The sequence below is a fragment of the Chiloscyllium plagiosum genome, unplaced genomic scaffold (assembly GCF_037043375.1).
Source record: "Chiloscyllium plagiosum isolate Xiang-an unplaced genomic scaffold, Cpla_swu_hap1 HiC_scaffold_6, whole genome shotgun sequence".
Taxonomy (NCBI): Eukaryota; Metazoa; Chordata; class Chondrichthyes; order Orectolobiformes; family Hemiscylliidae; genus Chiloscyllium; species Chiloscyllium plagiosum.
The window spans coordinates 131,640,466-131,668,450 of NW_028270144.1; the positions used below are offsets into that span (position 1 = coordinate 131,640,466).

The following is a 27,985-nucleotide window of genomic DNA, read 5'->3' on the forward strand; positions in this document are numbered from 1 at the left end:
CAGAGGCTAGGAGTACTGAAGAAAGTAACTCACCTCCTCACTCCTAAAGCCTGTCCACTATCCACCAGGCACTAGTGAGGAATGTGTTGGAATAGCTTCCATTTGCCTAATGGTTCAAAATTCTAGCCAACTTTGAACATGTTCAGTGACCTAGCCTCCACTACTCTGCACTAGAAGAGGTTAATAATGACTAGTGATCCTTTGAGCAAAGGAACTTGCCTATCCCTTGAATGGGAATCTGCTTATTTTGAAACTCTGTCCCCAGTTCTGTCTTCCCCTACAAGAGGAGGAAATAAGTATGAGCTGATACAGTTTAGTAGCAAGAACATTGCGATATAGTATAAAATAAAAAGCACAATTCTAAAGGGAGTGCAGATGCAGAGGGACTATCAAAACAGGCCATTTGGCCCAGAGAATGCAGTTAATAAAGCATACAATGTTCTCAACATCATTAACAGGGGCATAGAGTACAACAGCAGGGAGGTCATGGTGAACTTGCATGAAACACTGGCTAGACATAATTGGAGTGTTATGGACTAGGCCAGACCACTCAAAACATTCTTAAGCAGGCAGTCCAGACCCATAACTTTACAATTTGTTTTGGTAAGTGTACAGTGAAAATTACCCAGAGTAAGTTAGCTAGGTTGACTACCAGGTTTAAAACAGACAAAAAAATTATTCACAAAATTACACAATCAAACATGAAGAACAGAATAAAGAACCCCTACAGAACTCCGTCTACCCAAACTAGAATATACACAACCGTCCCAATAAGCAAATCCCCTTTAAAACACAGTACAAAAAAGGGTCAGATGCTTTCAGGTTGAAGTGAGAAGGGCAGAAGAGAGAGTTTCCTCACAGCTCACTGTTGAACTCCCCCCAACCAGTTCTGGACTGCGCTAAACTGCTCAGCTGGAGAGATGACCACTTCCCTTCCATTAGGTCCCTTCGAAAGCATGACCACTTTGGTCTGAAGTCTCATCTTTTTACATATAAACAAAAAAGGCCTCTCAATACCCTTTAATCTCTGTACCAAACCAGACTACTCAGAACTGAGAATGGTTTATTACCCCTCTGAAAAAAACCTAGAACATTGTAACCTTGAGAAAAGGAACAGTTTTTAGAAAAAAAGAAACCAGCTTTGTGACAGGAGCACTATGTGAAGTTTCCACAGTCCCAGAGAATGATAGGGCTGCTCTCTCATTTGGGAGAGGGAGACGAGTGATAGTGTTTTAACCTAAGAGTTGCCATCCGTCCGGCAAGATGAGAATAGTCTAAACACACATATACACCATACTAACTATGTACATGTAAACATGCACAACCACATGCAAATTCAGGCCGCAGTACACCCACCACTGAACACCTCTGTATCTCATTCGAGTCTTGATAAAGCATCGGCAATCACGTTTTTGCGAAATGCCAGATGCATACTTGTCTAATTGAATGGCTGCAACAACAAGCTCCAGCTAAACAGTCTGGCATTTTTGTCCTTAAATTTTTCCACAAATGTCATTGAGTCAGTGTATACAATTGTCTCAGATGCGTTGCTGGTAATATAAACACTGAAATGTTGTAATGCCAACACCAGGTTTAAAGTCTCTTTCTCCACCATTGAATATTTCTGTTGATGAACATTCAATTTCCTGGAAAAATACCCGGTGGGTCTTTCCATCCTTTCGTCATCCTCCTGCAGGAGCACCGCACCGACACCCACATCACTGACATCAATAGCCACCTGGAAAGGCTTTGTGTAATCCAGTGTGGCTAATACTGGGACAGTGGTTAACACAGTTTTTAGGCTATCAAATGCCTTTTGACAGTCCGCTGTACAGTGAAACGTCTTGCCCTTTTTTAACAATTCGGTGAGTGGAGCAGCCACACTGTTAAAGTTCAGCACAAATTTTCCGTAAAATCCTCTCAACCCCAGGAACCATAGGACTGCTTTTCTCGATGACAGTGTGGGAAATTCCCCAGTTATTTTCATTTTCATATCCCGTGGGTCCAACTGTCCATGTCCAATAAGATGGCCCAGGAAGGTGACTTGGGCTTTGGCAAATTCACTTTTAGCTAGGTTTACCACCAAGCCTGCCTTCCGAAGTCAATCGAACAAGTCCAATAAATGCTGTCAATGTTCCTTCCATGTGTGACTAAAAATCACCAGGTCATCAATATACACAACGCTGTTGGGTAATCTGGCAATGACCTTATTTATCAGTCTCTGAAATGTGGCTGGAGCGTTTTTCATACCAAATGACATGACTTTGAACTGATATAGTTAATTTGGCGTGACAAAAACCGAAATTGCCTTTGCTCTCTCTGACAGAGGTACTTGCCAGTAATCTCTGAGCAAGTCCAACTTAGAAATGTAAGTTGCTTGTCCCACTTTTTTGACACAGTCCTCCAACCATGGAATTGGATATGCATCAGTATTTGTAACGGCATTGACTTTGCAATAGTCCACACATAACCGGTGGGTACATCTGGCTTTGGCACCATTACTATGGGTGAGCTCCAGTCACTGTAACTCACTTCAATTATGCCATCTTGGAGCATGCGCTCTATCTCCTTCTGAACCTGCGCCAACTTTACAGGGTTATGCCTATAAGGATGTTGCTTAATCGGAACAGCATCTCCTGTTTCTACATTATACACAATTAGGTTAGTACTTGTCAGTTTATTTCCAATTTTCTCCCCATGTCATAGTAATAACTCTTTCAGGTCATTTCAATTTTCTTGTGGAGGGTAACTCAATAATTTATTCCAATGTTTGACAACTTCCTCATTGTCCAATTTGATTTGAGGAATGTCCAATTCAGAATCCTCTGAACTTGGTTCTTCCTTCTGTTCTGTAATCATTAAAACCTTCTCTTCTTGCTTTCCTTCCCTATCAAAATACCTTTTGAGCATATTCACATGACCCACTCTGTGCAATTTCTTCTTGTCTGGAGTCCTTATCAAGTAGTTTACCTCATTCAATTTCCTCTTGATTTGGTAAGGTCCACTAAACCTGGCTTTTAAAGGCTCATCTGTTATTGGAAGTAACATCAATACCTTGTCCCCAATTGCAGAATTGTGAATTTGTGATTTCTTATCCGTTTCCTGTTTCATTATATGCTGTGATATTTTTAAATGCTGTCTAGTCAACTCTCCAGTTCTATTTAATCGTTCTCTAAAATTTGACACATAGTCCAAATGGGTGGTCTCTGAACTCTGACTTATTAATTTCTCCATAATCAATTTTATTGGTCCTCTTACTTCATGCTCAAAAGTTAATTCAAATGGCCTGAATTTGGCCAATTCATTTGGGGCATCTCTGATCGCAAAAGTACAAACGGAACTCCCTTAACTCAATCACCTGGATAATCCTGACCATAAGCCCTCAATATGGTCTTTCATGTTTGATGCCATCTCTCTAGCGCTCCCTGAGATTTCGGATGGTACGCAGTAGATTTGAATTGCTTTATTCCCACATTATTCATAACCTCCTTGAATAGTTTGGATGTGAAGTTTGATCCTTGATCTGACTGGATCTCTATTGGTAGTCCATATCTAGTAAAGCATTTAAGTAATTCTTCTACAACCCTTTTAGCTTTGATGTTGCATAACGGGATTGCCTCTGGAAATGTAGTCGACGCATCTATTATTGTTAATAAATACTTATTCCCACTTTTTGTTTGAGGTAGGGGACCTATGCAATCAATCAAGATTCTTGTGAAAGGTTCCTCAAATGCTGGAATAGGTATTAAAGTTGCAGGTTTTATTACTGCCTGTGGTTTTCCAATTAGCTGACATGTATGACACGTCTGGCAAAATTCTACTACATCTTTGTGTATTCCAGGCCAGTAAAAATATCTTTGTATTTTAGCCTGTGTTTTCCTCATCTCTAAATGACCTCCAAGTGATAGCTCATCTGCCACTTGCAGCACCTCCTTTCTATACCCTACTGACAAAACAATTTGTTGAATCTCTGCCCATTTCTCATTTTCTTGACTATGTGATGGTCTCCATTTGATCATTAAGACGTCATTTGTTAAGTAATAACACACAGGGACGCATTCACTCTCCTCTGTAAATGCCCTTTGATATAACTGTTTTAAGTTCTCGTCTTTCTGCTATAATTCAATCAACTTAGCAGAGCTAAAGAAACTTGCATGTTTACCTACTTGCTCCTTCTCTGTTTCACTTATCTGATCAAAGAAAGTTTGTGATAAAGCTATGCCACCTTCCTTTTCTGTGCCTGTTGATCTCTCCTGCTTCAACTTGTGCCTCTGAGATCACACAATCAGGGAGAATTCCTGGATAAACATTTTCCATGTCTTCAGTTGCCTGCATCTCCACTGGCTTTTCAACTAGAGTATTCTAGGAGAAAGTGAGGACTGCAGATGCTGGAGATCAGAGCTGAAAATATGTTGCTGGAAAAGCGCAGCAGGTCAGGCAGCATCCAAGGAGCAGGAGAATCGACGTTTCGGGCATGAGCCCTTCTTCAGGAATGAGGAAAGTGAGCCCAGTAGGCTAAGATAAAAGGTAGGGAGGAGGGACTTGGGGGAGGGGCATTGGAAATGCGATAGGTGGAAGGAGGCCAAGGTGAGGGTGATAGGCCGGAGTGGGGGTGGGGGCGGAGAGGTCAGAAAGAAGATTGCAGGTTAGGAAGGCGGTGTTGAGTTCGAGGGTTGGGACTGAGACAAGGTGGGGGGAGGGGAAATGAGGAAATTGGAGAAATCTGAGTTCATCCCTTGTGGTTGGAGGGTTCCTAGGCGGAAGATGATGCGCTCTTCCCCCAACTGTCGTGTTGCTATGGCCTGGCAATGAAGGAGTCCAAGGATCTGCATGTCCTTGGTGGAGTGGGAGGGGGAGTTGAAGTGTTGAGCCACGGGGTGGTTGGGTTGGTTGGAACGGGTGTCCCAGAGGTGTTCTCTGAAACATTCCGCAAGTAGGCGGCCTGTTTCCCCAATATAGAGGAGGCCACATCGGGTGCAGTGGATACAGTAAATGATGTGTGTGGAGGTGCAGGTGAATTTGTGGCGGATATGGAAGGATCCCTTGGGGCCTTGGAGGGAAGTAAGGGGGGAGGTGTGGGCACACGTTTTGCATTTCTTGTGGTTGCAGAGGAAGGTGCCGGGAGTGGAGGTTGGATTGGTGGGGGGTGTGGACCTGACGAGGGAGTCACGGAGAGAGTGGTCTTTTCGAAACGCTGATAGGGGAGGGGAGGGAAATATATCCTTGGTGGTGGGATCTGTTTGGAGGTGGCGGAAATTACGATGGATGATACGATGTATCTGGAGGTTAGTGGGGTGGTAGGTGAGGACCAGTGGGGTTCTGTCCTGGTGGCGATTGGAGGGGCGGGGCTCAAGGGCGGAGGAGCAGGAAGTGGAAGAGATGCGGTGGAGAGCATCGGCGATCACGTCTGGGGGGAAATTGCGGTCTTTGAAGAAGGAGGCCATCTGGGTTGTACGGTATTGGAACTGGTCCTCATGGGAGCAGATGCGGCGGAGACAAAGGAATTGGGAATGTGGAATGACATTTTTACAGGGGGCAGGGTGGGAGGAGGTGTAGTCTAGGTAGCTGTAGGAGTCGGTCGGTTTATAGTAAGTGTCCGTGTTGATTCGGTCTAGACCTCTCCATTTCTATCTCGGATGACCGAATCAGCACGGACACTTACTATAAACCAACCGACTCCCACAGCTACCTAGACTACACCTCCTCCCACCCTGCTCCCTGTAAAAACGTCATCCCATATTCCCAATTCCTTTGCCTCCGCCGCATCTGCTCCCAAGAGGACCAGTTCCAATACCGTACAACCCAGATGGCCTCCTTCTTCAACGACCGCAATTTCCCCCCAGACGTGATCGCCGATGCTCTCCACCGCATCTCCTCTACTTCCCGCTCCTCCGCCCTTGAGCCCCGCCCCTCCAATCGCCACCAGGACAGAACCCCACTGGTCCTCACCTACCACCCCACCAACCTCCATATACATCGTATCATCCGTCGTCATTTCCGCCACCTCCAAACGGATCCCACCACCAACGATATATTTCCCTCCCCTCCCCTATCAGCGTTCCGAAAAGACCACTCCCTCCGTGACTCCCTCGTCAGGTCCACACCCCCAACCAATCCAACCTCCACTCCCGGCACCTTCCCCTGCAACCGCAAGAAATGCGCCCACACCTCACCCCTTACTTCCCTCTAAGGCCCCAAGGGATCCTTCCATATCCACCACAAATTCACCTGCACCTCCACACACATCATTTTCTGCATCCACTGCACCCGATGTGGCCTCCTCTATATTGGGGAGACAGGCCGCCTACTTGCGGAATGTTTCAGAGAACACCTCTGGGACACCCGTTCCAACCAACCCAACCACCCCGTGGCTCAACACTTCAACTCCCCCTCCCACTCCACCAAGGACATGCAGGTCCTTGGACTCCTCCATTGCCAGACCATAGCAACACGACAGCTGGAGGAAGAGCGCCTCATCATCCGCCTAGGAACCCTCCAACCGCAAGGGATGAACTCAGATTTCTCCAGTTTCCTCATTTCCCCTCCCCCCACCTTGTCTCAGTCCCAACCCTCGATCTCAACACCACCTTCCTAACCTGCAATCTTTTTCCTGACCTCTCCGCCCCCACCCCCACTCCAGCCTATCACCCTCACCTTAACCTCCTTCCACTTACCACATTTCCAATGCCCCTCCCCAGTCCCTTCCCCCTACCTTTTATCTTAGCCTGCTTGGCACACTTTCCTCATTCCTGAAGAAGGGCTCATGCCCGAAATGTCGATTCTCCTGCTCCTTGGATGCTGCCTGACCTGCTGCGCTTTTCCAGCAACACATTTTCAGCTTTCAACTAGAGTAGGCAGCACGCCTACCAGTGAATTAGCTATATCATTTACAAGGACAAATTATATTCCTGGAGCTGAGAGTTTGCCCAGTACTCCGACCACAAATTCTCCACTCTTCTCTGGACTCTGTAGCCTTGCTTTATATAATTGAGCACTTTTTGTCTCACCACGAGTTCCTGTTACCAGTACCTTTTCTGGCAATAGTCCCTCAGGAGTACATAACTCATCATCCTTCAGATTGAGAGGATCCTGTCTCCCTTAATATTGTAACCTCTTTACCTGCTACTCCTGGCCTATGTGAATAAACTTTACCCTTGCATGTATATTTTTTAAGCAGATCTGGCACTTCCTCCTTAATCTCTCATCATTTTGTACACTCTGAGACAGTTGTCTAACTTCCCTTGTGCTTTTTGTTACTAGTCCAACAAAACTTCGAGGCTTGTCTGGTTTTCTTACATCTGGCTTTCTCCTCGCCCACCAACATTGTGATTTTGTGTGGCCCACTATCACAATGAAAACACTCTTTTGTCCCCCTCCAGGGTTTCTTTTTCACTTTGCGGTAAGTTCTCCTTATGATCTTCACTGAGACCTACCTTTCCATTTCCAAGTGAGGATTTCCCTTTGCTCCAATTTCTATCCCTCGTGGACTGAAATTGATTCTGGAAGCCAAACTTGAGTTTTATAGACCAGCTCATAATTGTCAGCCACTTCAGCTGGTAACCTTGCTGTTTTAACTCTCTGCTCTTCCACAGGATTGCGCACTACTTCAGGCAGTAGTCCAAAATAATAACCTCTCCAAAGGCAGAATAGGTTTGCTCAAATTTTAAAGTTTTTATCCATTTATCGAAATTACATTTTTATCCTTTCAAACTCAATATTGGTTTGACCAGGCTCCCTCTTTAGATTCCTGAAATGTGCCCTTGGCTTCTGGTACAAGCTCATGTCCATTTAAAATGGCTTTTTTTCACCTCCTCACCCTCCCCAGATCCCTTTTCTGACAGTGATGTGAATACCTCATTCACCCTACGTTTCGTTTGGATCAATAAAACCCACATTGCCACTGGCCACTGCATTTGTTTAGCCACCTCTTCAAATGAGATGAAGAAGTCTTCCACATCCTTCTCATCAAATTTAGGCAATTCTTGAACATACTTAAACAGTTTCTCACTAGGTTTCTGACTACCAGGGGCTTGCTCATCCTCACTCTCTTCCTCACTAACCCTACCCTCTGCCTTTATCTCCAGCCTTTTAAGCTGACTTTCCTTTTTTAAGTGTCAGTTTTTGAAGTTCAAAAGTTCTCTCTTTTTCTTTCTCTGCTTACTCTTTTTCCCTCTCTTCTGCTGCTCTCTTTTTCCCTCTCTTCTGCTGCTCTCTTTCTCTCTCTGTTCTGCTGTTTTTCCCTCTTTTCTGCTTCTAATCGTAACTCAAACTGTTTCATTTCTGTTGCCCTTTCCTTATCTCTCACCTCAAACTCAAGCTGTTCATTTGCAATTGAATTCTTGCCATCTCTATAGATTCTGATAGTTTCTCCAGCAAGTTTAAATGCTGGGCTACTGCTGTAATTATCTGTCCTTTCCTCACAGAAGCAGGCAGCTCCAATTCCAGCTGGTCAGCTAATTCCTGCAGCTTGGTCTTATTCACTTTTTGCAAAACTTCCAAAGTCACCACATCCACTTCCAGAAAACTTCTGGCAGCTAAAAGAGCCGCTACTATCCCAAGCTTTGTCTACCCAACCAAATCAACAGCTGAAATAAAGATGCTAGCACTTACCACTCGCTGGTTAAGATCCTGCAAAAAGCCTCCAATCTGTTATGGACTAGGCCACATCACTCAAAACATTCTTAAGCAGGCAGCCCAGATCATAACTTTGCAATTTGTTTCGGTAAGTGTACAGTGAAAATTACCCGGATTATGTTAGTGAGGTTGACTACCAGGTTTAAAACCGACAAAAAATGTATTCACAAAATTACACAATCAAACATGAAGAACAGAATAAAGAACCCCTACAGAATTCAGTCTACCCAAACTAGACTTAACTATGCTGTTCCGAATATACACAACCGTCCCAATAAGCACACCCCTTTTTGAAACACAGTACATAAAAGGGTCAGATGCTTTCAGGTTGAAGTTAGAAGGGCAGAAGAGAGAGTTTCCTCACAGTTCACTGTTGAACTCCCAACCAGTTCTGGACTGAATAGAACAACTCAGCTAGAAAGCTGACCACTCCTTTTTCATTATACAGGTCCCTTCGAAAATATGACCACTTTCTCCTTCGAAAATATGACCACTTTAGCCTGAAGTGTCATCTGTTTACATATAAACAAAAAGGCTTCTCAATACCCTTTAATCTCTGTACCAAACCAGACTAGTCGGAGCTGAGAGCGGTTTTTTACCCCTCTGACAAAAACCAAGGACATAGTAACCTTGAGAAAAGAAACAGCTTTTAAAAAAAGGAAACCAGCTTTGTGACAGGAGGATGATGTGAAGTTTCCACAGTCCCAGAGAATGATAGGGCTGTCTCTCTCATTTGGGAGCGATGAGTGATGGTGTTTTAACCAAAGAGTTACCATACATCCGGCAAGGGGAGAGGTTAAGTAGGCAAAACCTTCATGATAACCTCAACCCGCATGAGAATTGAACCCTCGCTATTGCAATCATTCTGCATTGTGATCCAGCCATCCAGCTAACTGACGCCTGACCATTATGTACAGTTCGAACTGCCATGCTTACAGCATCCACTTACAGCATGGCTATCTAATTACTCCAATTCCTCCTACTCCCTCTTTTACCCCTTTGCTTATCAAGTACCTTTGTTTTATATTGCGTCTAAATATTTTTCCCACCAAAATGTGTTACCTTACACTTCTCTGCATTAAACCGCATCAGCCACTTGCTGACCATTCCAACAAATTTTCAATGTTCTTTTGAACTCCTGCCCTGTATTTTCACAAGTTACAATGCTTTGAAATATCAAAATCGATGCTCGTTTATCATCTGACAATAGCAATGTAACTCAGATGAACACAGTAAAAATCTCACACCACCAGGCTAAAGTCCAACAGGTTTGATTGGAAGCACTATCTTTTGGAGCGCCGCTCCTACATCAGGTGGTTGTCACCTGATGGACACAAACATCAATGAAACAAAAAGCTGGTAACTGGTAAAAAGGTAAGCAAAGGGTTGCAATGCAGCTTTCCACCAACAGAAGCTCAATATGATTCATGTTTTGAAATCCCTGCAATAAATTGCATTGGCCACAAGATGGAGAAGGAGCCTTCCCCTCAGTCACTCTCTCAGGGAGTAATGATTTGGAGGAGCCGGTGTTAGAGTAGATTCCCTACAGTGTGGAAACAGGCACTTCAGCCCAACCAGTCCACACCGACCCTCCGAAGAGTAACCCACCCAGACCCATTTCCCTCTGACTAATGCACCTAGCACTATGGGCAATTTAGCGTGGCCAATTCACCTGACCTGCACATTTTTGGATTGTGGGAGGAAACTGGAGCACCCGGAGGAAACCCAGGCAGACACGGGGAGAATGTGCAAACTCCACACAGACAGTCATCCAAGGCTGGAATCGAGCCAGGGACCCTGGTGCTGTGAGGCAGCAGTGCTAACCACTGAGCCACCGTGCCTCCCCAATCCATGTTGGATTACAGATTACATTACAGTGTGGAAACAGGCCCTTCGGCCCAACAAGTCCACACCGACCCGCCGAAGCGAACCCACCCATACCCCTACATTTACCCCTTACCTAACACTACAGGCAATTTAGTATGGCCAATTCACCTGACCCTGCACATCTTTGGACTGTGGGAGGAAACCGGAGCACCCGGAGGAAACCCACGCAGACACGGGGAGAACGTGCAAACTCCACACAGTCACCTGAGGCGGGAATTGAACCCAGGTCTCTGGCGCTGTGAGGCAACAGTGCTAACCACTGTGCCACCGTGCCACCCACTAAGATTGTGGTGTACAAAGTTAAAAATCACACAACACCAGGTTATAGCCCAACACCTGATGAAGGAGCAGTGCTCCAAAAGCTAGTGCTTCCAAATAAAACTGTTGGCCTATAACATGATTTGGAGATGCCGGTGTTGGACTGGGGTGTACAAGGTTAAAAATCACACAACACCAGGTTATAGTCCAACAGGTTTATTTGGAAGCACTAGCTTTCGGAGTGCCGCTCCTTCATCAGGTGGTTGTGGAGGACACAATTGTAAGACACAGAATTTATAGCAAAAGATTACAGTGTGATGTAACTGAAACTATACATTGAAAAATACCTTGATTGCCTGTTGAGTTTTTCATCTGTTCGAATACCATGGTGTTGTGTGATTTTTAATCTCTGGGAGTAGGCACTCATCATTCCATAATTTTGACTTCGTTATCAAAGGGGACTCTGAGATCCATCAGGTATCGATCTCCAAACTTTAGAGCTTCTTCATCAACGCCCCATTCTCTATGCCTGGTTAGTAAAGTCTTTTTCATGTACGAAGTGGTTAGGTTTGGGAATGCTGCTTTTATAGTGTGGTGAAGGCTGATCCAGTCAAGACTTTCAAGTGGCAAGTTGATGGTTATTTGAAAAGAAAAATGTGCAACATTATAGAGAGAAGGTGAGATAATGACACTAGGTGAGATTCTCATTTGGAGATTTGATGCAGACCCAATAGGCCTCTATCTACACTGCATCGAATCACAGGATAAGGTGTATCATTAACAAGGCCAGCACTGATTGTACTTTCAAGGTGAATTGTCTTCTTGAACAATGTGCTGTAAGTAGGCGCACAATTCCCTTTGGGAGGCAATTCCAGGGTCTTGACCCACAGTGAAGGAATGGCGATATATTTGCAAGTCTGGCTGGTGAGTGGCTTGGAAAAGAATTTGTCGGGGGTGGTGTTCCTATGTATCTGCTTCCCTTGCCCTGGATGGAAGTGGTCGTGATCTGGAAGGTATGGTGTGAGCAGCCTTGATGAATTCCTGCAGTGCATCTTGTAGATAGTACAAATTGCAGCTACTGAGTGTAGGTGGTGGAGGGAGTAGATGCTTGTGGATACAGTGCCAGTCAAGCAGCCTTCTTCATCCTGGGTGGTGTTAAGTTTAATGAGTGTTGTTGGAGAAATGTTAACTACATGCCATTGAGGGAGTGCAGCAGAGGTTCACTAGGCTGATAGCTGGGATAGCAGGAGGAGAGGTTGGTTTGACTGGGCTTGTTTTCACTAGAATTTAGAAGGATGGGTGGGGATCTAGATTCGTTTAGCGCAGAAAAGGCCCTTTGGCCCATTGAGTCTGCACCCACGTAACTACCACTAAAAGTGCGCTAATCCTAATTTCCTACACTTGTCTCATACCCATGAATGTTCTGATATTTGAAATGCTCATTTAAATACTTTTTAAAGGTTATAAGGTTTCCAGCCACCACTACCTTCCCAGTCAGTGCATTCCAGATTCCCACCACCCACTTAGTGCAATGGTTTTTCCCAAATCCCCTCGGAATCTCCTGATCCTTAACCTAAAACTGCACCATCTCATAATTGACCCCTCAACCACGGGGAACAGCTGCTCCCTACTCACCTATACCCTTCATTATCTAATACACCTTAATCATGTTCCCCCCTCAGTCTTTGCTCTAAAGAAAACAATCCAAGTCTATCTAATCTCTCCTTATAGCTCAATCTCTCCATCCCAGGCAACATCCGGGCAAACCTCCTCTGTACCCACCCCCACTGCTAACACATCCTTCCTGTAGTGAGGTGACCAGAACTTCACACAGTATTCCAGCTGTGGCCTGACCAATGCTCTGTACAATTCCAACATTACCTCTTTGTCTTAAACCCTGTGCCACAACTGATGAAAGCAAGCATCCCATATGCCTTGACTATCCTGTTCATGAGCTCTGCTGATTTCAGGGCTCTATGAGTAATTACCCCCAAGAATAATTCCTCTAAGTTACCCAGTGTCCTGCCATTGATGAAATACTCCCTCCTCTTTTGGGCTTTTCCAAAGTGCATCACCTCACCATCCGCCACTGGTCTGCCCTTTAGACCAACCATCAATATCTTCCTGTAACCTCCAACCATCTTCTTTGTTATTAACCACTCTACCATTCGTGGTGTTATCTGCAAATTTGCTTTACATTGCTCAATTTTCATAAATTTCATTATTTAGAACATAGAACATTATAGCGCAGTACAAGCCCTTCAGCCCTCAATGTTGCGCTGACCCGTGGAACCAATCTGAAGCCCATCTACCCTACAGTATTCCATTTTCATCCATTTATTTATCCAAAGACTATTTAAATGCCCTTAAAGTTGGTGTGTCTATTACTGTTACAGGCTGTGCGTTCCACGCCCCTACTACTCTCTGAGTAAAGAAACTACCTCTGACATCTGTCCGATATCTATCACCCCTTAATTTAAAGCTATGTCCCCTCGTGCTAGCCATCACCATTCAAGGAAAAAGGCTCTGTCAATCCTATCTAACCTTCTGATTATCTTATATGTGTCAATTAAGTCACCTCTTAACCTTCTTCTCTCTAACGAAAACAGCCTCAAGTCCCTCAGCCTTTTCTCATAATACCTTCCCTCCATACCTGGCAACATCCTAGTAAATCTCCTCTGAACCCTTTCCAAAGCTTCCAAATCCTTCCTATAATGCGGTGACCAGAACTGTACTCAATACTTCAAGTGTGGCCACACCAGAGTTTTATACAGCTGCAGTATGACATCATGGTTCCGAAACTCAATCCCTCTACCAATAAAAGCTAACACAACGTATGCCTTCTTAACAACCCTATTAACCTGGGTGGCAACTTTCAGGGATCTATGTACATGGACACCGAGATTCATCTACACTATCAAGAATCTCACCATTAGCCCAGTACTCTGCATTCCTGTTACTCCTTCCAAACTGAATTGCTTTACACTTTTCCACATTAAACTCCATTTGCCACATCTCAACCCAGCTCTGCAGCTTATCAATGTCCCTCTGTAACCTGTAACATCCTTCAGCACTGTCCACAACTCCACCGACCTTAGCGTCATCCGCAAATTTACCAACCCAACCTTTAAATAATAATGGTCCCAGCACTGATCCTTGTGGTACACCACTGGACACCAGCCTCCAGTCGTTCAAACAGCTTTCTACCACTACCCTTTGTGTCCTATTACTAAGACAGTTGCTTATCCATCTTGCCAAGTTTCCCACAATTCCATGTGCTTTAACTTTCTCAATCAATCTCCCATGTGAGACCTTGTCAAAAATATTTGCTAAAATCCATTTATATCAACACAGCTTCCCTTATCCACACACTTGATCACATTTTCAAAAAAAACTAATAAATTTATTAGGCATGATCTCCCTCTGACAAAGCTATGCTGACTATCCCTAGTTCAGCCGAGCCTTTCCAAGTTGGTATAAATTCGCTCCTGCAGAATTTTTTCTAGTAGTTTACCTACAATGTCCTGAGACCCATCTATCTGTAATTTCCTGGTTCATTTCTAACACCCTTCTTGAAAAATCTTTTAGATTTGAAAGGCTTCAATGAGTATGGGGAGAAAATGGGAATATAACATTGAGATAGAAGATCAGCCTTGAGCATTTTTAATGGCAGAGCAGGCTTGAAGGGTTGAGTGCCTCATTCCTGATTAAGGGCTTTTGCCCAATACATTGATTCTCCTGCTCTTCAGATGCTGCCTGATCTGCTGTGCTTTCCAGCACCACACTATCGACTCTAATCTCCAGCATCTGCAGTCCTTTCTCCTTGAAGGGTTGAGTAGCCTACTCCTGTCAGTTTCTCTGGAGCTGCACCCATCCTGGCAAGTGAAGATTATTCCACCATACTCCTGACTTGCGCCTTGTAAATGGTGGACAGGCTTTGGGTAGTCAAGAGGTGAGTTACTTGCTGCAGTATTCCTAGCCTCTGACCTGCTCTTGTAGCGACTAGGTTTATTTAGCAAATCTATTTGAGTTTTTGGTCAATGGTAACCCCCCAGGATATTGATAATAAGGCACTCAGTCCATGTATCAGACCTGTGAAGTCCAGCAGCCAGAATTAATTAGTCTGAGGGCTGACACATTCCCAGTGACACCCACATCCCAAAAGAACACATTTTTAAAAACCACTGTCAGTTGAATGTTTATGGAAGTACTGAGGTTGTGAAAGGTGCTGTAGATGAATGAGTTTCCCTTTGCTTTCATTCCACTGATACTATATGTTCACTTAGACACGGGTGTTGTTGCTGGGTATAGGTGACACTAGAAAAGCTGTATATTGTGGCTTCCTTGGCCTTTCTGTGCTCACTGTCTTCCTGTTTGTCTGCAGCTCACGGGAGTCCGAGTGTCGACACCTCGACTGTGACTGCTGCAGTGCCCAAGCCCTCGACACCTGCTCGCATCGCGCTGTTCATGAGGCAGCAGAGCACAGGCTCTGATGCAATCAACCCACCTCGATCGCCAGGAGGAACTGAATCCCCTTGCTGCAGTCCTGCCCACAACAACTGGGAGGACGTGTCAGAATTGGACTCTAACTACTTGGAATACTTGCGAGATGCGCGCCGTCACATTGACCAATGCGTCAAGGCCTGTGGGAAGTGGTCAGCACCATATGATGGGCAGGAGCCAGATCCTCGTATGGTCCAGCCCATTCCGTTTGATGCCAATGCCATTAACCCACACATGGACCATTTTGGTCCAGAACAGCAGAGAGATAGTCTCCATCATCAAAATCAAACCCAACTCGGCCCAGACACTGCTGCCAAGAGTGATGGACTGGAAAATGGTGACTGGGATGTGAAGTACAACAAACAGAACATGACCATCACTCCTCAGAGTAAGAAACGCAGCCTGCAGAGGGAGGCTGGGCCAATGAGCCCCGAGCTCCAGCTTTCTACCTCCTCCTCCTCCTCCTCTGCCAAGCATGTTGAACGAGGCAGGAATGAGCTGTGGATAGCTGGAGACCAGACTGATAGTAAGTATGCCAGCTCCATGTTGAATGGGTCTCATGAGAAATACGTTGGCATGAAACTGCCCGGAACCTCAGAACGCAACGAAAGCTGCCTAGTGGTCAAGAAGGTTCGGAGAGACAAGCCTGAGGGAAACTATGGGGACTGGAAAGGAAAAGTGGCGCAAAAAACTCTAAGGAATGATGCTACCCGACTGCAGGGGTCAGGTGTTGTGGAAGGGTTACTGGAACACAGAGTGGTGCCTGAGAGTAAAGCTGAAGGCTCCTCCGTCAGTCAGCAGTCCCTCACAGACTCTGAATCCATCGACAGTCTGATAGATGTGCTACTTGACCAAGCACCAGCGGAGGCCAATGGCCAAGGGCTCAATGTGGAGAAGTTCACAGAGGAGCTGAGGGAGATGGAGGCTCGGATGGGAGACCGGTGTCACGCAGAGGAGAGGGCGAGAGGTGGAGGGGACCTGCAGTCTGAGGAAGAAGAGGAGGAGGGGGAGGCAGATGAAGACACTGAGAGACATTCCGTACATTATAACAACGACTGGCCAGGAGCCTCTGGGAAGCTGGCTTCAGTGAGACCTGAGCCCCAGATAATGGTCAACCTTGAGCGAGCTGGACAGCCACAGAGTCAGCCTTTCACAGGTAGGAGCACCCAAATCAGGCTGGTTCTGTCTGTCCATGGTAAATCCCTGGCTCAGGCCATTGAAGGATTGTGGCAACCCAGGCAGAGTGGCTGCAGGAAAAGAGGCTGCTGTTTCAGCCAAGCAGTGTGAGGAATTAAAAATAATGAGCAGATTGTCAGGGGAGAAAGATACATTTTCCAGAAAATTCTTTAGCCCATGGTAGGTCAGTGTGAAATCTGTTGATTTTTTTTTAATATCTTCATTCATGAGTTGTGGGTGTCGCTGGCTAGGCCCAGCATTTATTGCACGGTCCTGAGTTGCCCCTTGAGAAGGTGGTGGTGAACTGCTGTCTTGAACCACTGCAGTCCATGTGCTGTAGACAGAGCAACAATGCCCTTAGGGAGGGAATTCCAGGATTTTAACCAAGAGAAACTGAAGAAATGGCGATGTATTTCCAAGGAGAAAGTGAGGACTGCAGATGCTGGAGATCAGAGCTGAAAATGTGTTGCTGGAAAAGCGCAGCTGGTCAGGCAGCATCCAAGGAGCAGGAGAATCGACGTTTCGGGCATGAGCCCTTCTTCAGGAATGAGGAAAGTGTGTCAAGCAGGCTAAGATAAAAGGTAGGGAGGAGGGACTTGGGGGAGGGGCGTTGGAAATGTGATAGGTGGAAGGAGGTCAAGGTGAGGGTGATAGGCCGGAGTGGGGGTGGGGGCGGAGAAGTCAGGAAGAAGATTGCAGGTTAGGAAGGTGGTGCTGAGATCGATGGTTGGTACTGAGACATGGTAGGGGGAGGGGAAATGGGGAAACTGGAGAAGTCTGAGTTCTGTATTTCCAAGTCAGGATAAGGAATAGCTTGGAGGGGAACTTGTAGGGCGTTGTGTTCCCATGTATCTGCTGCCCATGTCCTTCCAGATGGAAGTGGTTGTGGGTTTTGACCCATGCGCCCAGAACATTAACTGGGTTTCTAGATTGCCAATCTATTGATGTTACCACAATGCCACCACAGCTCCTCTGTTTATTCCCCAGGGCACCTAGTGAGTGCTGCATTGAAGATGCTTCCACCTCACTTCTTCAGGTCCTGATGCAGGCCCCCTTTTCCCTGACACACGGCATCAAGATCTGGACAGTCATTGGGATCCTGCAGCACAGGAGGACACAATTCAGCCCAGCATGTGTTGCTTACATTGCAATGTACAAACAAGGAGCAGAAGTCAGCCATTCAGCTCCTCTGCATTCTATAAGATCATGGCTGATTTGATTGTAATCTCAAACCCACATTCCAAACTACCTCCTGACAACTTCTCACCTTCATGCTTAGCAAGAATCTGTCTGTCTCTGCCTTAAAAGTCAAATTCAGATTAAATTTTATTTGAATATGGTTTTGTTGTCATGTGTGTTCAGGAACAGGGATACAGGCATATAATGAGAAGTGTACAAAGTCATCATTCTCCATCGGGGAGAAAGTGAGGACTGCAGATGTTGGAGATCCGAGCTTAAAAATGTGTTGCTGGAAAAGCGCAGCAGGTCAGGCAGCATCCGGGGAACAGGAGAATCGACGTTTCGGGCATAAGCCCTTCTTCAGGAAGGGCTTATGCCCGAAACGTCGATTCTCCTGCACCATTCTCCATCACCATCTTAGGTATAGAGGTACCTAGGGGCAAAATGTTAGGTAGAAAGTATCTGTCATAATGTACTTTTGTACCAGTAGATTTGTGTTGGTTTAGGGTGTTGAGAGCTTTAGAGCTAAGATGGAGTTGAGATAGAACATGATTTAATTGGGTCGTACAGGTTCGAGGGGCCGAATGGCGGTGTCCTGACAGTTCTTAGGTTAAACTGCCCAGAGCGTAGGTTAGCACAGAAACCGTGCATCATGCTGGGTGAATTCTGGAACCTTCTGTTATATCTCATCCCAGAACTACACCAGCATGAAAGAATCTTCATTCACACCCTGATGACCTGGTTGATCCCTCCCCCCCCCCCCCCCCCCCCAGGCCCCTGCGCAGGTCAGTACATACCAAATCAGTGTGTGTATCTTTTGATGTGAAAGACTATTGTGTGTGTGGCCCAAGCAAATACAAGCACAGGCTCCATCTCTCTGTCTACTACTCCCACTCTCACTTTCTTTCACTCCTCTTATCCTTTATCTTTCCCTGTTCTGACCCTGTGAGCATTGGTTAATTAAGAATGCCTCGCATATTCACTCACCTCACATTCTCTTCTCTCTCCCTGCATGTCTCCCTTTCAGTTTCTGCTGTTAGTTGTTCAGGTATTTCTGTCATTGAACTCCACTCCTCAAGAGTTTCATATTTCAGCTGGTGAATTCTGAGGAGTTAGGTCTTAAGTATTGATTGTGCTGTCTTCATCTATTTCTGTACTGTCTGTATCTATTATGCTCATCTCTCTTCCCTCTTATTCTCTTTTTTTATGCATATGTCCCTGATGAGTGAGGATGTGTTCTTAAGATGTTAATGATCCCGGTCTGCCACCACTCTCAATCTCTCTTTCTTTCTGTCTCTATCTGTCACATTTTCTTTTGCTACCTATTTCTTTGTTGTTAATCTGTGCTGTCTCTCAGGTATTAATGGTCTCTGTCTCTCAGGTATTAATGGTCTCTGTCTCTTCCCCTCTCTGCCTTTCTTTGTCTTTCTCTCTGTCATTTCCTTTCTGCCTGACTCTTTCTCTCTTACTCTCTTGGAGTTCTCTTGTGACTCTCTTGTCTCTCCCACCCTTCTCTCCTTGTCTCTGTGGTGAGTTAGTCTGTGCAGTCTCTGAAATGTTAAACCTTCCTTTGTGTCTGTTGCTGGTGAGTTAATCTGTGCTGTCTGAGATGTTGATGACCCTCTGTCTCTCCCCTCCAGGTTCGTTTATCGCTGTTCTGTTTGCCAAGCTGGAAAATATGTTACAGAACTCGCTCTACGTCAATTTCTTATTAACTGGAATTATTGCACAGCTAGCCTGTTACCCCCAACCCCTCCTCCGCTCCTTCCTGCTCAACACCAACATGGTATTTCAACCCAGTGTCAAGTCTCTAATCCAGGTATGATCCTATCACACTGATTTAACAAACCTAGCAATTAACACACCTGGAGGTTGAATGTATTGGATTGAGAGGGGAATATGGTTGTTTTGAATTAGTTTGTGTGTGGCAGCGTTTGATTGAGTAGATGCAAGGAATATTTGTTTGTTCGTGAAGGAGAGCAAAAAATACAACCAGAAACACAAGACTGTCTCTAATAAAGCCAATTGGAAATTCAGGAGAACTGTCTTTATCCCGGGAGTGGTAAGAATGTGGAACTTACTTCCACAATGGAGGTGAACATTACAGATACCTTTCAGGGGATAAATATATGACAGAGAAAAGAATTTAAGGTGCTGAAAATGTGTTGCTGGAAAAGCGCAGCAGGTCAGGCAGCATCCAAGGAGCAGGAGAATCGATGTTTCGGACATGAGCCCTTCTTCAGGAAAAAGAAGGGCTTCCTGAAGAAGGGCTCATGCCTGAAATGTTGATTCTCCTGCTCCTTGGATGCTGCCTGACCTGCTGCGTTTTTCCAGCAACACATTTTCAGCTCTGATCTCCAGCATCTGCAGTCCTCACTTTCTCCTAAAAGAATTGAAGGATATGGTGATGGAGTGGGAGGAAGGTCATGTCATTGAAGCCGCAAGGACTAGTTGGGCAAAATGGTCTGAATCTGTTGCTACATGAGCATGATCACTTCAGAAATTGAAAGTGATGCTTGAAGACTCCCTCTGCCAGTTGGGTCCCTGCTGGTATGATTGAGTTCATAAGTGGCACAGGTCACTGTTTGGGGATTCAGGATGATGCAGAGTGCCATTATTCAGACACCTCCATGTTTGGCTTAACCAAGAGTACGATCAAATGTCATCATCATCAACCCCAACCAATACTGCCATTGGGACTACACCAGAGGTCTGCTTTTTCACCCCATATTACTGAGCATCGTTGATTAAATGTAACAACATTTAAAGAGAAATATCTGGAGACCCATCCCATTGTTCAGTCACTTCCTGAAACTTGGCACAGTCGTAGCTCTGAAAGCAGATGACATCAGTAAGAGACCAGCATGGGCAGCGTGATGCTCTGAGTTGCTATCTGCCTCCTCAATCTGAAGTTTTCTGTGAAGTGGATGGAATTGGAGTTGTCCAGATTCAGTTGAATGTGGAGTTCAGAGACTTGTATAGTGTCCAAAGATACAATACCAAAATATAATGAGTATCCCAGAACAACTTTCTTCTCCTTGTTGGATAATGAATAGTTTCCTTCAACGGTCTCAGTTCAGTTTAACATCTCTTCCAAAAGACAATACATAATGTGCAGCACCTGCCAAATATAGTTCTCAGAAAAGTCTGTTTTCCCTTCTACTGACCCTCCAACAGTACTGATCATCCGACAATGCAGCACTCCCTCAGCACTGACCCTCCAACAGTGCGGCGCTCATTCAGCACTGAAATCCAACAATGCTGCACTCCCTCCGTACTGACCCTCCAACAGTGCGGCACCCCCTCAGTACTGACTCTTTGACAGTGCGGCACTCCCTCAGTACTGTCTCTCCGACAGTGCGGCACTCCCTCTGCATTGACCCTGTACAGTGCAGTACTCCCTCAATACTGACCCTTCAACAGTGCAGCCCTCCCTCAGTACTGACCCTCCAACAGTGCGGCACTCCTTCAGCACTGATCCTCTGACAGTGCAGCACTCCCCCAGTCCTGACCCTCCAACAGTGCAGCACTCCCCCAGCATTGACCCACCGACAGTTTGGCCCTCCCTCAGTACTGACTCTCTGACCGTACAGCACTCCCTCAGCACTGACCCTCCGACAGTGTGGCACTCCCTCAGCACTGACCCTCCGACAGTGCAGCACTTCCTCAGCACTGACCCTCCAACAGTGCGGCACTCCCTCAGTACTGACCCTCTGACAGTGCAGCACTCCCTCTATACTGACCCTCCGACAGTGCGGCACTCCCTCAGTACTGAATCTCTGACAGTGTGGCATTCCCTCAGTACTGAATCTCTGACAGTGCGGTGCTCCCTCAGTACTGCCTCTCCGACAATGTGGCACTCCCTCAGCACTGACCTTCTGATAATGCAGTGCTTCCTCCGTACTGACCCTCTGACACTGTGGCAGTCCCTCAGTACTAACCTTCTGACAGTGCGGCACTCCCTCAGTACTGACCTTCCGACAGTGCAGCACTCCTTCAGTACTGACCCTCCAACAGTGTAGCACTCCTTCAGTACTTACCCTCCAACAGTGCGACACTCCCTCAGTACTGAAGTATCTGGAGTTGGTCATTGAACCCACCCCATGGGTGAGCTTGCTGCTGTCTTGTCATGACTGACAGACTTTTATTAGGGGTGCTATATCCTGGCTGAGAAAATAGTGCCTTTTATCCCCTGAAAGTATTGAGCCTAAGTCACCCTGTTGCTGACCACCCACAGACCGGATATCAGTGCAGAGTTTGCCAGTTTTCCTGTGCTGGGCATGTCTTTGCAAATCCAGTCTTATTTTTCGAGCCTTTTCCATGTCACATTTGAACCATTCCCCACTCAGGTTCTTGGGTCTGTGAAGAGCAAGATTGAGATGTTTGCAGCCACTCAGGAAGATTTTCCCATGATGCTGTACAAGGCAAGGAAATATTTAATCGCCAGAGGGAAACTCGACTGGTCAGAATCTCCCAACTCTGTTCCTCCACTGCGACGCTCTGAGAATCTAGGTAAACCTCACTCTTTATTCTTCAGTCTGCTTCCTTTACAGTACCTTTTTGGGGTTAAGTTACTAACTATCATTTCACATTCTTCAAAGCGATTGGGTAGATATCTGGTTGGTTCATATTCAGAGTATTTTTCTACAATGGTCACCTTTCCCAATCTTCTTGTTGTGCAATCCTTATATACCGATTCATCCCACCCCTGGTTCTCCTATTCCATATATGACTGTCCACTGAAATTGAAACTCATTCATTGCATTGCTCTACTGGACAGTCCTGTTACTTTTTTCCTTGTTTTACAGAATGTTGGCTTTGGAGGTAAGGTCTATGCCCGCCAGCTAAAATTGCTCTTGAACTGAAGGAGTTGCTCAGCCAATTCAGGATCGGCCTTGAGTCATTCCCAATGCTGTGGGTCAGGAGCCTGGATAGATTTGCTATCTCAGTTTACGTGTCTGCTTGATTGGCACCTCATTCAGCACTTCTATTATTGTCTCCCTCAACCACCTTCAATATTCACTCCCTTCAATACCAATGTTCATTAGCAGCATTGTGTCCCATCTACAATTTACCAAAGCTCATTAGCACTTTTCAAACTCACAACCACTTCTATCTAGAAGGACAAAGGCAGCATATACATGGGAACATCATCTCCTGCAAGTTCCCCTCCAAGCCACTCATGGTCCTGACTTGGAAATATATCACTGTTCCTTGTTAAGTCCTTCAGTGACCCTCGACATTGTGGGTCTACCAGCAGCACATGGACTGCAGCAGTTCACCACCTTTTTTAACATTCAATGTGAGATGTGAGCAACCCTGCCCAAGGCCAGCATATATTGGCCAACCCTAGTTGGCCTTCAACTGAGTGGCTTTGCTTGTCCATTTCAGAGGGCAGTAATGAATCTACCACATTGCTGTGGGTCTGGAGTCATGTACGCCAGACCAGGTAAGGACAGCTGATTTCTCTCCCTGAAGGACGTTAGTTACCCAGATGGGTTTTTACAACAGTGGTTACATGGTTGCCACTTGGGTAGTTTTTAATTCAAGAACTTTCTGAATTCAAGTTTCACCATCTCATCTGGGGTGCAGAGGAACTTGGAATGGGATGGGAAAGATCCAGTTGCTGTGGTCCGTGTAGATATCAATGATATCAATAGAAAGAGGTTCTGCTGAAGGAGTATGAGCAGTTAGGGGCTAAATTTAAAAAGCAGAACCAAAAATGTAATAACCTTTGGATTACTGTCTGAGCCATGAGCAAATTGGCACAGGGTCAACAAGATTAAAGAGCTAAATGCACGGCTGGAGATTGATGTGGGATAAACAGGTTTGAATTCATAGGGCATTGGCACCATTAATGGGGAAGCAGGGAGCTGTTTCAATGGGACCAGAATCCTGGCTAATCAAAAACCTAGGAAATGGATAAAGGTGGAGAGGGCTCAGCAGAGGTTATTACAGTTTTCAGAACAACTAGTAGGACAGAGTATGGAAGGGCACAGCAGATAAGGAGACAACTATGAGAAGGGGAGCAGTCAACACAGGATTGAGGTTGTTGTAGTTAAATGCACACAGTATACATAATAGGGTAAATGAGCTTGTAGCGCAGATTGAAACTGGCAGGTGTGACGTTGTGGGTATCACAGACACATGGCTGCAAGAATATACATCCTACTGAAAGGACAGGCAGATGGGCAAAGGGAGGAGGGTTGCCTTATTAGTAAGAAGTTAAATCAAAAGAAAATTAAAAGGAATTAAATTGATAGCCAGAAGTGATATAGATGGAAGGTCTAGAATCTGTGTGTGTAGAGTTAAGGAACTGCAAAGGAGAAAAAGACCTTGATGAGAATTACGTAGATGCCTCCTAACTGATAGTCAGAATGTGAGGCACAAAATAAATCAGGAGATGGAAAAGACATAGAGGAAAGGCGCATTACAATAAACATAGGAGACTTCAGTATGCAGGTAGATTGGGAAAATCAGATTGGTAGTGGACCTTGAGATAAGGAATTTATGAAATGTCGACATGATGGCTTTTTTTGGAGCAGTTTGTGGTAGAGCCCACTAGTGAACAGGTAAATGTGGATTTAGTGGCATATAATGATTAGGGAGCTGAAGGTAAAGGAACCACTGGAAAATGAGTCTGGAGAAGTAGTAATAGCGAACAAAGAAATGGCAGAGGAACTGAATAGGTACTTTGCTTCAGTTTTCACCAGCAGCATACCAGAACTTCAAGAGAGTCAGGGGGCCATCACTAAGGAGAAGGTGCTGGAGAAGCTGAAAGGGCAGAAGTTGGATAAATCACCTGGACCAGATGGACTACACCCCAGAGTTCTGAAGGAGATTGCTGAGGGGATTGTAGAGGCATTGGTATGATCTTTCAGGAGTTAAGGAGGGTCCCAGAAGACTGGAAATGGCTAATGTAACATCTTGGTTTAAAAAGGGAGGGAGGCAAAAGACTGTAAACTACAGGCTGGTTAGCCTGATCTCAGTTATTGGTATGATTTTAGAGTTCCTTATTAAGGATGAGATTTGCAGAGTACTTAGAAGTGCATGATAAAATAAGACTGAGTCAGTACGGCTTCATCAAGGGGAGGCCAAGCCTGACAAATCTGTTAGAATTCTTTGACAAGGTAATAGTCAAGTTAGACAAAGGAGAACCAGTAGACATGATCTATTTGGATCTCCAGAAGGCTTTTGTCAAGGTATCACATAGGAGACCGCTAAACAAGGTAGGATTGGCTGTTGCAGGTTCCAGGATTTAAATGTTTTAGTAGGGTCAGAGGTGGGGGTAAAAGAGGGGGAGGTGCTTGTCAAAGATAGTATTACAGTGGTGGAAAGGACGATGGATGAGGACTTGCCATCTGAGGTAGTTTGGGCTGAGGTTAGGAATAGGAAAGGTGAGGTCACCCTGTTAGGAGTCTTTTACAGGCCTCCTAATAGTCCTAGAATCATTGAAGAAAGGATAGGGAAGGTGATTCAGGAGATGAGTGACAGTAATAGGGTGGTTGTTATGGGGGACTTTAACTTTCCTGATATTGATTGGGAAAGCTATAGCTCAAGTTCGTTAGATGGGTCAGTGTTTGTTCAATGTGTGCAGGAGAGTTTCCTGACACAATATGTAGACAGGCCAACAAGAGGTGAGGCCATACTGGATTTGGTTCTGGGTAACGAACCAGGCCAGGTGTTAGAATTAGAGGTAGGTGAGCACTTTGGGGATAGTGACCATAATTCGGTGATTTTTACTCTCGTGATGGAGAGGGATAAGTGTGTACTACAGGGCAAGAGTTATAGCTGGGGTCAGGGAAATTATGATGCGGTGAGGCATGACTTAGGATGTGTGGCTTGGAAAAGTAGACTCCAAGGCAAGAGTGTAAATGATATGTGGAGCTTGTTCAAGGAGCAACTATTGAGTGTCCTTGATAATTATGTACCTGTCAGGCAGGGAGGAAAGGGTCGTGCGAGGGAGCCGTGGTTTAATAAGGAATTGGAATCCCTTGTTAAATGGAAGAGGGCGGCCTATCTCAAGATGAGACGTGAAGGTTCAATTGGGGCGATTGAGAGTTATAGGGTAGCCAGGAAGGACCTGAAGAGAGAGCTAAGAGCAGCAAGGAGGGGACATGAAAGGTCCTTAGTCGGTAGGATTAGGGAAAACCCTAAGGCTTTCTATAGGTATGTTAGGAATAAAAGAATGACTAGGGTAGGAATAGGTCCAGTCAAGGATAGTAGTGGGAAGTTGCGTGTGGAGGCGGAAGAGATTGGGGAGACACTGAATGAATACTTTTCTTCAGTATTTACTCAGGAACAGGGCATTGTCGTCGATGCGAATACTGAGTCACAAATAAGTAGAATGGATGGCTTTGAGGTATGTAGAGAAGAGGTGTTGGAAATCCTGGAAAAGGTGAAAATAGATAAGTCCCCCGGGCCTGATGGCATTTATCCTAGGATTCTCTGGGAAGCAAGGGAGGAGATTGCAGAGCCATTGGCCTTGATTTTTATGTCCTCTTTGTCTACAGGAGTAGTGCCAGAAGACTGGAGGATAGCAAATGTGGCTCCCTTGTTCAAAAAGGGGAGTAGGGATAACCCTAGTAACTATAGGCCGGTGAGTCTCACTTCTGTTGTGGGCAAAGTCTTAGAGAGAATTGTAAGGGATAGGATTTATGCACATCTGGATAGGAATAATGTGATCAAGGATAGTCAGCATGGTTTTGTGAAGGGCAGGTCGTGCCTCACAAACCTTATTGAATTCTTTGAAAAGGTGACGAAGGAGGTTGATGAGGGGAAAGCGGTAGATGTGGTGTATATGGATTTTAGTAAGGCGTTTGATAAGGTTCCCCATGGTAGGCTACTGCAGAAAATATGGAGATATGGCATTGAGGGTGAGTTGGAGGTTTGGATTAGGAATTGGCTGGATGGAAGAAGACAGAGGGTAGTAGTTGATGGCAAAGTTTCTTCATGGAGTGCCGTCACTAGCGGTGTTCCGCAAGGATCTGTTTTGGGACCATTGCTGTTTGTCATTTTTATAAATGACCTGGAAGAGGGGTTAGAAGGTTGGGTGAGCAAGTTTGCGGATGATACGAAAGTCAGAGGAGTTGTTGACAGTGAGGAAGGATGTGGCAGGTTACAGCAGGATATAGAGAAGCTGCAGAGCTGGGCAGAAAGGTGGCAAATGGAATTCAATGTAGCTAAGTGTGAGGTGATTCACTTTGGGAAGAATAACAAAAAGATGGGGTACTGGGCTAATGGTCGGATACTTGGTAGTGTGGATGAGCAGAGGGATCTTGGTGTCCATGTACACAGATCTCTGAAAGTTGCCACCCAGGTAAATAGTGCGGTGAGGAAGGCATATGGCGTACTGGCTTTTATTGGTAGAGGAATTGAGTTCCGGAGTCCTGAGGTCATGATGCAGTTGTATAAGACTCTGGTGCGGCCGCATCTGGAATATTGTGTGCAGTTTTGGTCGCCATACTATAGGAAGGACGTGGAGGCACTGGAACGGGTGCAGAGGAGGTTTACCAGGATGTTGCCTGGTATGGAAGGAAGATCGTATGAGGAAAGACTGAGACACTTGGGGCTGTTTTCATTAGAGAAAAGACGGTTTAGGGGTGACTTGATTGAGGTGTACAAGATGATTAGGGGGTTAGATAGGGTTGACAGTGTGAACCTTTTCCCGCGTATGGAGTCGGGTATTACAAGGGGGCATAGCTTTAAATTAAGGGGGGGTAGATATAGGACTGAAGTTAGGGGTAGGTTCTTCACTCAGCGAGTCGTAAGTTCATGGAATGCCCTGCCAGTAGCAGTGGTGGACTCTCCCTCTTTATGGGCATTTAAGCGGGCATTGGATAGGTATATGGAGGATAGTGGGTTAGTATAGGTTAGGTGGGCTTGGATCGGCGCAACATCGAGGGCCAAAGGGCCTGTACTGCGCTGTATTCTTCTATGTTCTATGACCCCACAGTGTTAGGGGCAAGGTACTGGCATGGATAGGGGATTGGATGACTGGCAGAAGGCGGAAAGTGGGGATAAAGGGGTCTTTTTCAGATGGAAGCCAGCGACTAGTGGAGTACTACAAGAGTCTGTGTTGTGGTCATGACTATTCACATCATACATTAACAACCTAGTTGGAGGAACAAAGGGCATTCCTGCTAAGTTTGCAGATGACACAAGAATAGAATAGATTAGATTTGATTAGATTCCCTACAGTGTGGAAACAGGCCTTCGACCCAGCAAGTCCACACCGACCCTCCAAAGAACCCGTCCAGACACATTTCGCCTCTGACTAATGCACTTAACACCGTGGGCAATTTAGCATGGCCAATTCACCTGCCCTGTACATCTGTGGGAGGAAACC

General features: G+C 45.5%; 1 protein-coding gene across 7 annotated transcripts in view; it reads left to right on the forward strand.

Moving 5' to 3' along the window:
• fhip1b (FHF complex subunit HOOK interacting protein 1B) overlaps positions 1–27,985 on the forward strand; it is a 157,407-nt gene that overhangs the window by 127,246 nt on the left and 2,176 nt on the right. For all 7 annotated transcript variants that reach the window (XM_087988499.1, XM_087988501.1, XM_087988497.1 and 4 more), the window contains 3 exons: positions 15,164–16,438; positions 19,278–19,456; positions 21,987–22,149. In XM_087988499.1, the coding sequence (XP_087844625.1) occupies positions 15,164–16,438; positions 19,278–19,456; positions 21,987–22,149 (1,617 nt within the window). The remainder of the gene's footprint in view (positions 1–15,163; positions 16,439–19,277; positions 19,457–21,986; positions 22,150–27,985) is intronic.